The 13,338-nt window shown below is 41.8% G+C and overlaps 1 protein-coding gene across 1 annotated transcript in view; it reads right to left on the minus strand.

Moving 5' to 3' along the window:
- Positions 1–2,826: 2,826 nt before the first annotated feature.
- The window catches only part of LOC102975441 (zinc finger protein 211-like), a 14,780-nt gene continuing 4,268 nt past the window's right edge, over positions 2,827–13,338 (minus strand). Inside the window, exon 4 of the mRNA XM_007127417.4 lies at positions 2,827–5,215. Within this exon, the coding sequence (XP_007127479.1) occupies positions 3,822–5,215 (1,394 nt within the window). The 3' untranslated portion in view covers positions 2,827–3,821. The remainder of the gene's footprint in view (positions 5,216–13,338) is intronic.

Genomic DNA, 13,338 nt, shown 5'->3' on the forward strand with positions numbered 1-13,338 from the left:
ACTTGTTATTATAGATTATATGAAATATGGACAACTGAAACGTGACAGAGAAAAACAGACTTCAATAAATCCTGTTTAGATGCACTGGATAACTTCAGAAATTAGGGGCTAAAATTTGCTCCTCTAAAATATGGATGATAATACTAAGAATGCTAGAGCATAATAACACTTTAAACTATAAGTATGCTCCCTGTGTTTTCAAATTTACTGAAGTTCCCAATCACTTACGGAACCTTAATCATTATAAATTATGTTGGCTTACTTGTGAATTTTCTGTCAACAAGAACAAAGACACAAACTTCCAGAGGATTCATACTGAAAAAACTATGGTTTTGACTCCAGAATAAACTGCTGGAAAACTGCATTTCAATTTCTAATTTAATATGCATTCTTTCTGATCCTTTGTGAGGAAAATATCCTCAAAGTTAGGTTGTTTTTTCTCAAAAATTGCCTGTATTCAAAATATCTTGCCTGCTCTGTTTGTTTCTTGAACTGAAGTATTTAACTGAATAAGTGCCATTATTATAGATTGTCATTTGTTTCCAATGAAAATTTTGGTTTCGGGGTGTAAGCATGTATTAAAACATCAAAATGTACAAGCTAAATACGTGCAGTCTATATGTTCAGTCAATTATACCTTCATGAAACATATACTCAAAACTTGTCACTTCTTAATAATTTTATTATGTTTTATTATCATCTGTGTTCTACAGGTTATTTGTAGCTACTGGAATTAGAAGGATGTACCGCTATGTACTCTTCCCAGCTCCATGTTCAGTGACACCTTGCTGGTAGTTTTAAATTGTCCATGGTGGCAGTATCTGTATCAGGCAAACTGGAAAATACTACAAACCAGGACTTCATTATATTATTAGTCAAGATTTAAGAATATGTGAATAATGCAGATTAAAGTATATATATGGTTTTTGTGGTAATTACATTGTATGTAGCACGCAAAAAAAACTGAGGATAAAAATAAGCTATTTATTTGTTAATGAAAAGAAAAATAGTCAAAAGATATGAAGACATTTTACCAAGAAGATATACAAATGGAAAATGAACCATGAAAAAAATGTTCAACATCACGAATCCTTAGGGAGACGCAATTAAAACTACTGGTTGCTTAAATTCAAAATTTAAGGAAATTCAAAAGACTGACCATACAAGTATTGGCAAGAATGTAGAAGCATTTTACATGCTCCTGGTGGGTATGTAAAAGCAAACAATTTCAGGTCACAGTTTGGCAGTTTCATAAGTTAACCATTCACCTATTCTATGACTCAGGCATTATACTCTGAGTTACTAACACAAGGCAAGTAAAACTACATACATACATATAGAATTACACACAAATGTTCTAGCACCTTTATTTACAATAGCCAAAACTGGAAATAACCCAAGTGACCATAACCAGACAAATGGATAAACAAAGAGTGTAAGTATAGGAAAGATACTAATCAGCAATAAAAAAATGAACTGCTTATATACGGATCACTGAAGAATCTCAAAATATTTATGAAACATGAATGAAACCAGAAAAAAAAAGTAAACATTTCATGAATAAGATCATATAAAATTCTAGAAAATACAAACTAATCTACTATAAAGAAAAGTAAATGAATGGTGATCTGTGGGTGGGGGAGAGGAAGGACATTATAAAATGGCATGAGGTAAACTGGAGATGATAGACATGTTCAATATCATGATTATGATGAGGCTTTGTGGTTTTATATGTAAAAATTTATACACTACAAATAGATACAGTATATCACATGTCAACTATACCTGAATAAAAATTCACAAAATGGTTCAAAAGAAAAATCTAGATCTCTTACTTTTTTCAGAAAATCAGGTCTGGGGAATTTCCCTGGCAGGTCCAGTGGTTCATTGTCGTGGCCTGGGTTCAATCCCTGGTCAGGGAACTAAGATCCCACAAGCCGCACGGCACAGCCAAAAAACAAAAACTAACAAACAAAAATCAGGCCTAACAATCCTATATTGCCTCTCTTTTCTGATGACCTTGGAGGTGCAGCCTTGCCTTAGTGGTAGCAAACACTGATGAGTAACAGATTCCTTCCCACCTGAGTTAACAGGAATGCTGGCTGGTCACAGAGCCACACTGTGGACGAAGGCAGCGGTCTCCAACCTTTTTGGCAACCAGGGACCGGTTTCGTGCAAGACAATTTTTCAACAGACAGGGGAGGGGGGTTGGAGGATGGGGGGTGGGGTGGGGTGTGTGATGGTTCAGGCAGTAACGTGAGCAATGGGGAACAGCAGATGAAGCTTCACTCACTCGCCCACCGCTCAGCTCCTGCTGTGCGACCCGCTTCCTAACAGGCCGCAGATTGGTGCCGGTCCAAGGCCAGTGGGTTAGGGAACCCTGGACTAAGGGATTTCCTTTCTCTCTGTTTGTTTCTCTGCCTCTGTAGCAATGGCCTTTAGGTGAACATCCCAGAGAGGCTATAGGAATCCAGAAAACCAATAGCTTATTTTCTTTCACAATGACCTCAACTACAAAAGCTACACTTGCCTGGAGGTTCTGAGAATTTCTGGGCATCTGTGCCCACTGATACTGCAGTCACAGTCAATGGAGCATTTGTTGATGCAATTTTAGAAGGGGCACACTCCGTCTACTTCACTGCACTCTCCTCCGCTCCAGGGTTCCTTTTCCAAGATGGTTCCCCCTGGTCCTAGCCTTACAGTGGCATTATCTAGTGAACTCTGGGGATCAGGGCATGTGGTTCTTTTGCAGGATAACTGTTGAGCATTATGTGATATTTACTGTGAATAAGAAGAACAATTTGTGTTGTTATCAGAGTAGTGAATAAGAAAAACAATTTGTGTTGTTATCAGAAGCACTGGAGGCTGTCATAACTTCCTGGCTCCTCAGGGTGTTTTCTGAGCCCACAAAAAACCCTGATACCCAGTCCACAAATTAGGACCCTAAAACCCTGCAGTCTTTTCTAGGAGACCTGGGCAACAATGTATTTACCTTAGGCCAAAACCAGAAAGAGAGCTATATTCTTAATCATACTGACATGTGAGGCACACAATGCATGGGACCCCCCATGAGAGCTGTGCAGTCCTGAATGCTCGTAGAGCCCAGTTGTTTCCAGATCACCTCACACAGTGAATAGAACCTCAAGACCAAAGATGGCTTAAACATTAATGCCTTTATTATTGCAAAATGCAGAGCAATAGGAGGCATGCAGTTCCCAGCTTGGTGACTCAGAGGCTGGGAAAATCCAAGAGAAATGTCATCATAAACTAACATGTCCCTGAAAATGCAGTCCTTCCTGGCAAGTCACCAACAGAACTCAGACTGGGTCCACTGGGCCCAAACTGGATCGGGTCCAGGCCCTACTTTGGAAATGGGAAGGGAATGAGGATCCCATAAGAGCTAAGACTACTCATTACTTCCCCTGCAAACAGGGATGGGACAGAAGTCAACTTCCCTGACCATGTTAGGAGGTAACTTTTGCACATTGTGTGAACCTGCTGGGTAACACAGGTGAAATGAATTCTGCCATACTGGCAGTGACATAAAGCTAGAAAGAGCCTGGCAGGAAATAAAGTATAACACAGCTCCTTAAAGATTCCTACATAACTGGGATTTTAGGGCAGTCTCCCCACTGCAGATTTTTGGATGTATGGGCTTTAATTCAGGTAAATGGCTCCCTCACAACTTCTCTCCTCCAGTGTAATTATACTAGAAGGAAACTGCACATCCCAGCTATCTATGGCCCTTCACTAGTGTGAAGTCTCTTGTGCTGAATGAGGTTATATTTGCAGCTGAAAATTTTTTCCAACATTCACTGCACTCAGGACCTTTTTCCAGTGTGAACTCTCTGGTGCTGAATGAGGCTGGAACTTTGGCTAAAGGATTTTCCACAGTCCCCACACTCATACGGCCTTTCTCCTGTGTGGACTCTCAAGTGTTTAACGAGGTTAGATTTGCAGCTAAACGATTTCCCACATTCATTGCATTCAATAGGCCTTTCTCCAGTGTGAACTCTCCAGTGGTTCTTGAGGTTGGAACTATGGCTAAATGATTTTCCACAGTCCCCACACTCATAGGGCCTTTCTCCTGTGTGGACTTTCCGATGTGAACTAAAGCTGGAGCTTTGCTTAAAGGATTTCCCACATTTACTGCACTCATAAGGCCTTTCTCCAGTATGCAGTCTCCTGTGGTGAATGAGGCTGGAGCTTCGGCTAAAGGATTTCCCACATTCACCGCACTGATGAGGCCGTTCTCCAGTGTGAACTCTCCGGTGGTAAATGAGGCTAAAGTTTTGGCTAAAGGATTTCCCACATTCACTGCACTCATAAGGCCTTTCTCCAGTGTGAACTCTCTGATGTTGAATGAGGTTAGATCTTTGACTAAAAGACTTCCCACATTCCCTGCACTCATAAGGTTTTTCTCCTGTGTGAACTTTCCTATGGCTATTGAGGCTATAGCTCTGGCTAAAGGATTTCCCACATTCACTGCACTCATAAGGCCTTTCTCCAGTGTGAACTCTCTGATGTATGATGAAGCTGGAAAGGTAGGTAAAGAATTTTCCACATTCATGGCATTCATAAGGCCTTTCTCCAGTGTGGACTTTCTGGTGCTGAATGAGGTTACATCTTCTGGTACAGGCTTTTCCACATTTGCTGCATTCGTAAAACCCTTCTGTAGTGAGGACTCCTTGGTCCTCAACAAGTGTGTCTGTGCGGTTGAGGGCTTTTTTGCCTTCTCCCCAGTTCTGATGCTTTTTTCCACTGTGAAAGATAACCTCACACTCATTACTGTTGTTTGGCTTCTCCTCAGTGTGAATGACCTGTTGATGGAAAAATCCCATGCTGGCTAAGAAGTCCTTCGCAATCTCCATACAGATCATGGATTTCCCTGACAAGTGGGTTGTGCAACTCTTTACATACAAGTCTCGGTCTGCAGAACTTCTGATGGGTATCTTTCCAATGTGCTGCCCCTGGTACTGCTGAAGGTTGGCAGTGAAATAAAATCGTTTCCCACACGTGTATGGTTTCTGCCCAAGATGCATTCCCTGGTGCTCAGGCAAGTGCAAAATATCTCTCAAGATTGGGCCCCACATCTCAAAGGGCTGGGCCTTCTGGGGAGATGAAATTGCTTTAAGAGTCCTGATCTGTGACACTCCTTCTACAGAAATGCTCTGTTCAGGACATGTTTCCTTATCTTCCACTTCATGCCAACAGCCTGAAAAAGTGATGGTGAAGTACATGTTAACCATATTGAGAGGGGGCAAAACAATCACAAATGTAAATTGATGCATCAAAGAATCAGTCCATGAAACTGTTTTCAGGAAAAGAAAAGTTGGGGTCAACTTGAGGAAGCAGCTGCTGTGCACCACTGGGTCCCTAAGGTCACAGGATGGTGTGGGCCTCCCCAGGCACAGGACATGAGTAAAGGGTGTGGCCCAGGGGGAAAGGCACGTCCTACAGCTCATTCTTCTGTCAATGGCTTTTAGCAGGGTTATATCTGCTAACGACATGGGATGCTGTGCAGAAGTCCAGTCCAGTCCCAGAAAAATCTGACTGGAACAAAGGTAACAGGTGTTTAAGGATAATTAGACATGTGCACACTTTAGGACACTACAGAGTGGGAATGCACTAAGGAGGGAACAGTGTGAGGAATAAGTGAGGTAAGCAGTCCAGAGAGGTGGGGAGTAGCTCTCAGCTGGAGTCAGAATAAAAATGACTAGTAGAAGTGACAAGTCAGCAAAGTGTTAAGAATGAAGAAGGGAAAGTAGAAGTGAGGTGTGGCCACTAGCAATGGCACCAAAACACAATTAAACAGGACAGGTTCTTGGTATGATTTTGACAAAGCCCTGAAGTGATGTCCTCTATCAACTGCCATTCATCTGTGTCAGGCCTGCTCTGAGCCCATCTTGTTGAGAATGGAGTCATGTCCATCCTGTGAAGCAGAGGACATTTTTTGTAGCCCCACCTGAGGATCTGCATGAGACCAAGAGGACCCAATTCCTAAGGGAATGACAGGACAAGTCAGTAGCCAATACTATCCCAGACAACTCAGCACACAATAGACCACCAGAAAGCTATTTAAATACTACAAAAAAGTTCCTAAGGACAGACAGAGGTAAGAGAGCAGAAAAGTAAGAACCAGCAATGTGCCTTCCCTTCTGGACAACTATACTGGTAGAATCAATCTGATGTAACCCCTCTGCAATGCTAAACTGCTTTAATTTTGATCACTTTCAGCTCTTAGTATGGTAATGGTATTCATCCTCCAACTCCCCTAACTCTGAGTCCTGGGGCAGGCACAACGTACATGTTCCTGGAAAAGCTTCTAGGAGCCAGGGTGGCCAATAAGGCGTCTGTCCTCCAAATATCAGAAATCTGTGCTCTTTTTGCTGCTTCTAATGATGGTAGTGCTACGGAGCTGGGCAGCCATTGCTGTAAACCACACTACCAATGTTGCAAAGGCCCTCCCCTCACTAGCTGAAGCAATTTCACAGGGGATTTAAAGGGCAGGCATCTATTCTGTCCACCCCCCTCACATCATTTTTCTCTTAGTCCCGTTTTGATAGGCAGAAATTCAAGGAATAAGGCACTCAAAATCAATCATATATACAGGGGAATTTACAAAGTCACCATGCATATCTGGGTAAGAAAAAAACCTGAGTAGACTTTAAATTTATACCTCAGACTGATCTCCAGGATGAAGACACCCTACAGCCATTAAACAAACAAACAAAAAGACAAACAAACAGATCCCAGCAAACCCTAGAGAGAGGGAGAACTGAATCTCAAGTTACCACAATGTAAGACACAAACACCCATTTTTCAACAACAACAACAAAAAAATCACAGGACATACAAACCAACAGGAAGCATGGCCCTTTCTAAGGAAAAAAAAAACCCACAAATCAATAGAAATCATCCTTCAAAAAGACCAAATGGTATACTTATTAGAGAAAAATGTGAAAACAACTATTTTAAAAGATGCAGAAAGAGCTAAAAGAAAATATGGGCAGGGACTTCCCTAGCAGTCCAGTGGTTAAGACCCCATGCTTCCACTACAGGGGGCAGGGGTTCAATCCCTGGTTGGGGAACTAAGATCCCATGTGCCACATGGCAAAAAAATAATAATAATAATAATTTAAAAAAATATGTGGGCAAAGTTAAGAAAATGTTGCATGAGCATAACAGAAATACCAATAAAGACATAAGAAACATAAACAAACCAAAAATAAATATCGGAGCTGAAAAGTGCAATATAACTGATTGAAAAAAATCACTAGAGGGATTCAAAAGCAGATCTGAGCAGTCAGAAGAAACAATCGGGGAATTTGAAGATACTGCATCTGAAGACAGAAAGAAAAAATACTGAACAGAAGCAAAGAGTGCATAAGGGCCTGTGGGATACCATCAGGTAGACCAACAAGCACAATGTACACATCCAGAAGTAAAACAGAGACAAAAAGGCAGAGACCTTATTTGAAGAAATTACAGCTGAAAACATCCCAACCTGATGAAATACAAATATAAACATCTAAGAAACTCAACAAACTCCAAGCAGGATAAATTCAGAGACCCATCATGCAGCACATTAGAATAAAACTATCAAAAGCCAGAGGCAAAGAGAGTCTTGAAAGCAGCAAATCAGAAGCACACATCACATATAAGCGATCCCCAACAAGATTATGAAGAGATTTCTCATCAGAAACCACACAGGTCATAAGGCAGTGGGTTGATATATTCCAAGTGTTGAAGGGGAAAAAAAATCTGTCAACCAAGAATTCTATATCAAGAAAAACTGTCTTTCAAAACTGAGGGAAAAATTAAAACACCACAGATAAACCAAAGCTGAGGGAGTTCTTATTAGATATGTCCTGCAAAAAATGAAATATTCTTTATAATAATATATATAAAATTTTAATATTAACAAATAATATTAAATGTTAAAGGGACTCCTGGTTGAAATGAAAGAACACTAGTTAGTAAACAAATAACAAAGGTCTCAGATAAAGGTAAATACATAGACAATTATAAAAGCACTTTTATAATAACTTGAGTTTATAACTCCACTTTTTGTTTTCTATAATATTTAAGAAATTAATGCATAAAAAACAATTACTGGTCTAAGTTTCTGGATACACAACATATAAAGATGTAATTTTGCAACATCAATAACTGAAAGGGGTGAGGACGAAGCTATATAGAAGCAGAGCATTTTGTTAAAATATTGTTTTTTTTAATTAATTTTATTGGCGTATACTTGATTTACAATGTTGTATTAGTTTCTGCTGTATAGCAAAGTGAGTCAGTTATACATCTACATAAATCCACTCTTTTTTAGATTTTTTTCCCATATAAGTATATATAGTACTGAGTAGACCTCCCTGTGCTACACAGTGAGTTATTACTACTTATCTATTGTATATATTATAGTGTGTATACATCAATCCCAATTTCCCAATTTATCCCTCCACCCCCTTTCACCCTTGTTAAAATATTGTTGAAGCTAAAAGGGTATAAATTCAAATAATGTGTTATAATTTTAGCATGGTAAATGTAATTTCCATGGTAACTACAAAGAAAAAAATAGCTATAGAGAGTACACAAAGGAAACAACAAAAAATGTTAACATTTTACTACCAAAAAATCAGTGGAACACAACAGTAATGAGGAAACAAGGGACAAAAGAGACCAAAAGACGTGCAGAAAACAAATAGCAAAATGACAGAAGTAATTCCCCCCTCATTAGTAATTATTCTAAATGTCAACGGAATAAAATTTCTGAGCAAAAGAGAAATTGGCAGAATGGATTAAAGAACATAATCCAGCTATATGCTTTTTACAAGACACAACTTGCCAGGATGGTTCAACATAAAAAATTCAGGGATTTCCCTGGCGATCCAGTGGTTAAGAATCCACCTTCCAATGCAGGGGACGCGGGTTCCATCCCTGGTCAGGGAACTAAGATCCTACATGCCGCGGGGCAACTAAAGCCCTCGAGCCACAACTACTGAGCCTGCACGCCACAACGAAGCACGCACCACAATGAAAGATCATATATGCCGCAAGGAAGATCCTGCGTGCTGCAACTAAGATCTGATGCAGCCAAAAAATAAATAAATAAATATTTTAAAATAAGATACAAAATTCAGTGTAATATATCACATTAACAGAATGAGGAAAAAATCATACCACCTCAATCAATGCACAAAAACCACATGACAAAATTTAATACCCTTTCATGATGAAAATACTCAACAAACTACCAATAGAAGGAAACTAGCTTAACATAATAAAAGCAAAGGATTTAAAATCCATGACAAATATTACACTCAACGGTGTAAGACTGAAAAGTATTCTTACAATATCAGAAACAAGAAAAGGACACCAGCTTCCGCCACTACTATTCAACATAGTACTGGAAATTCTAGACAGAGCATTAGGCAGCAAAGACAAAAGGCATCCATAGCTCATGAAATTTTAAAGATTCCACCACAAAACTGTTAGAATAAATGAATTCAGCAAAGGAAGAGGATACAAATTAAACAGTTGTGGGAATTCCCTGGCGGTCCAGTGGTTAGGACTCAGCGCTTTCACTGCCAAGGCCTGGGTTCACTCCCTGGTCCAGAACTAAGATCCTCCAAGCCAGGCAGTGTGGCAAAAAAAAAAAAAAAAAAAAAAGAATTAAACAGTTGTGGTTTTTTTTTTCCTCCCAGCAACAGAGACATCAATGGTTTAATGGATGGGGGAGCTTACAAATCTGAAGCAAGGTCCTGAAGTGACACCCCACCCTGTACAGCAGACAATGGGCAGGACATGACAGCAGTCTTCGCTCTCAGGGGGAACAGATTACCAGTTATAGGGGAACTGGCATCAGGTGGGCTCATTAGTTACCAGGGAAACCAGTAGAGGGGCAAACCCCTCACCACCCCTTTAATAAGAATGATCACTAGCTGGGGCCTGGGGCAAGTGAGTAGGAAGGTCAGTCATGTGCATAGGGTATAGATGAAGCAGGTTAGGACTCAGCGCTTTCACTGCCAAGGCCTGGGTTCACTCCCTGGTCCAGAACTAAGATCCTCCAAGCCAGGCAGTGTGGCAAAAAAAAAAAAAAAAAAAAAAGAATTAAACAGTTGTGGTTTTTTTTTTCCTCCCAGCAACAGAGACATCAATGGTTTAATGGATGGGGGAGCTTACAAATCTGAAGCAAGGTCCTGAAGTGACACCCCACCCTGTACAGCAGACAATGGGCAGGACATGACAGCAGTCTTCGCTCTCAGGGGGAACAGATTACCAGTTATAGGGGAACTGGCATCAGGTGGGCTCATTAGTTACCAGGGAAACCAGTAGAGGGGCAAACCCCTCACCACCCCTTTAATAAGAATGATCACTAGCTGGGGCCTGGGGCAAGTGAGTAGGAAGGTCAGTCATTTGCATAGGGTATAGATGAAGCAGGCACTGGTCGGGCAGGGGATGTACAGAGAGCAAGAGAACAGCCATCCTGAGTGGCCTGACTATACACTCTACCCCTACACACACTGCACGACCCTTACAATCTTGGTATACCCTGTTCCGCGATATCCCTGGGGTCAAGTATGTAGGGGGCACTGAAACCAGATACCACAAACACAACAGACAGCAGCAGCCTCAGAGTATCAAGATACCTACTATGCTCAGAAGAGTCATTTGCCAGGATGTGGGCAAATTTTGGAGCCAAGAGCTTACCAGGTCAATGGAAAGAGAGTCAATAGTAGGAGTGCCCTGTCCAGTTATAAGGAAGGTAAGGCCACCCCGGGTTTTCACAAACCCAGAGCTACCCCCATGGGGAGGTCCGGATTTTAAAGAAACATTCTGGTGGCCTAGCCAAGGGTCAGCAGTCACACTACAGATCTGTCTCCCCCATGCTAGGTCGAGTGCCATTAAGGGTGGACCCATTAGGTCCTTCCAAACAAAAACCAGTTAATCCCACTAGTTGGACTTGTGTGTCCAGAAGCCAGCCTATTCCATTCCACACAGCATAGCCAAGGGAGGCTCATGGGCAGTCAGTTGTATAGTAACGTTTACCAACAGAGGTCCTTCTTTTTTTTTTTTTAATTTTTGGCTGTGCCACGAAACATGCAAGATCTTATTTCAACAGGGCTCCTTCTGATGTACTGGCATGCGGGACAGGAATAAGGTGAGAGTCTTTCTCCCCCATTGTCAGTAATCCCCACATAGTCATAGTAGCCAGGTCAATTTTTCATGGAAGTCCAGAGAAGGTTGACAATGGCATCTCGCTGGAGACCCAGCAATTAGACTCACTTGGCAGTGAGGCCAGTGTTGCTGCTCAGTCGTGGAATAGATTTCCTCCTTCAGGCTAGAGATGAAATTTAAGACATCTAACAGGCACAACACAGGGGAGATTATGACAATTAAACAAAACACAAGCAGTAACCACATTCTGAGATAACACACCTGCCTGTGGTTTTTCTCCTAGTCTGTAAAACAGTTCAAAAACTCAACTTTCAATAACACAAGAATGTGACTAAAATCATGTATACAATGGCCCCTTAGTTTCACCTTGGATGTCTGAACAAGTTACTCCATTTTGACTTTCAAATCCATTCCCTTCCTTAATGGCCAAAGCAGATGTACAATGCATGTCTGAAAGACCACAAATAGGCTGCTCTGGTCAGTAAAATTTAAGTTAAGCCAGAATGACTTCCCTATATCTCAACACATGGAGATTTTTCCGTCATTTCCCCTTCTGATTGCAAATCTCTCAGTAGAAAGCATTGATGACTAAAATATCCGTCCCTCTATGCTGGGGTGCTGGCTCCTACCCCAGGTTCAGATCATGTCCCCCGGTGCTAGGCCTCCTTTATATTTGCCTAGTCTTACAAGGTGGGGGAAAACCAATCAGATCTCATGAACAGGCTCAGAGGAATGTTAATGGGCAAACACTTTGTAGGCCATATATTTCTTTCTTTCTTTTTTTAAAATAAATGTATTTATTTATTTTGGCTGCATTGGGTCTTTGTTGCTGCACACAGGCTTTCTCTAGTTGCGGTGAGCGGGGGCTACTCTTCATTGTGGTGCGTGGGCTTCTCATTGTGGTGGCTTCTCTTGTTACAGAGCACGGGCTCTAGGCACGTGGGCTTCAGTAGTTGTGGCACGCGGGCTCTAGAGTGCAGGCTCAGTTGTTGTGGTGCACGTGTTTAGTTGTTACGTGGCATGTGGGATCTTCCTGGTCCAGGGCTCAAACCCATGTCCCCTGCACTGGCAGGTGGATTCTTAACCACTGTGCCACCAGGGAAGCCCTAGACCATATATTTCTTATACCCAATTGTCACACAAGCATTATACATGTGCTTTTACTAGCAGACTTAAAGCAAGCAGTGTCACACTTCATGTGACACAGTCACACTGTCACACACTCTGTGACAATTTCACTAGATAATTTTCTTTCCATCCAGAACATCAGGGCAAAAGTATGGCTAACACAATAACTTTCATAAATACAAACCTCAATTAACAGAACTAGAATTTAATATCCACTAAAACATAGCCTTTTTCCTCCTTGAAATTACCCTCATCTCCACCAAACACAGCCAAATCAAAACTAATTTGTTTGCAAAACAAGTGTGGTCAATTGACTGACCACCTAGGCTCCTCCAAACTAGTTGCGGTGGAATTCCTCAGAAGGAGTGTCAGACTGAATTCCCAAAAGGCCTCTCAAGGCCAGGAAAGCCATGCCAAAAGCCTGCCACCAGATTATGCCTTGGTGGATTTTTCTCTTCTAGAAGTCCCCAAAATATTGAGATTCCTGCACATGCCAGGGGCCAGCCTTTTCCATTCCCCTGATAAGGCTGCTTGGAACCCAAGAGTCCCCAGTTTCTGGAGGCACCAGGCAGAGAGAAAAGAAAAATGTTTCAATTCTATGCACAGGTGTAGTTTACCCAATTGCTGTAAGTCATAACTAACTTCAGGGGAAGGGCTTCCCTCCACACGTATGAAGCAAGGTCCTGGATCGACACCCCACCATGTGCGGCAGACGGTGGGCAGGACATGGCGGCAGTTTTCCACAGTTGTATTTCTACACACTAACAATGAACAATCTGAACAGGAAACTTAGAAAAAACTCCACTTATAAAAGTATCTATCAGGGGCTTCCCTGGTGGCACAGTGGTTGAGAGTCCGCCTGCCGATGCAGGGGACACGGGTTCGTGCCCCAGTCCGGGAAGATCCCACATGCCGCGCGCGGAGCGGCTGGGCCCCTGAGCCATGGCTGCTGAGCCTGCGCGTCCGGAGCCTGTGCTCCGCAACGGGAGAGGCCACAACAGTGAGAGGCCCGCGTACAGAAAA

The sequence above is a fragment of the Physeter macrocephalus genome, chromosome 17 (assembly GCF_002837175.3).
Source record: "Physeter macrocephalus isolate SW-GA chromosome 17, ASM283717v5, whole genome shotgun sequence".
In the NCBI taxonomy this organism is placed as follows: Eukaryota; Metazoa; Chordata; class Mammalia; order Artiodactyla; family Physeteridae; genus Physeter; species Physeter macrocephalus.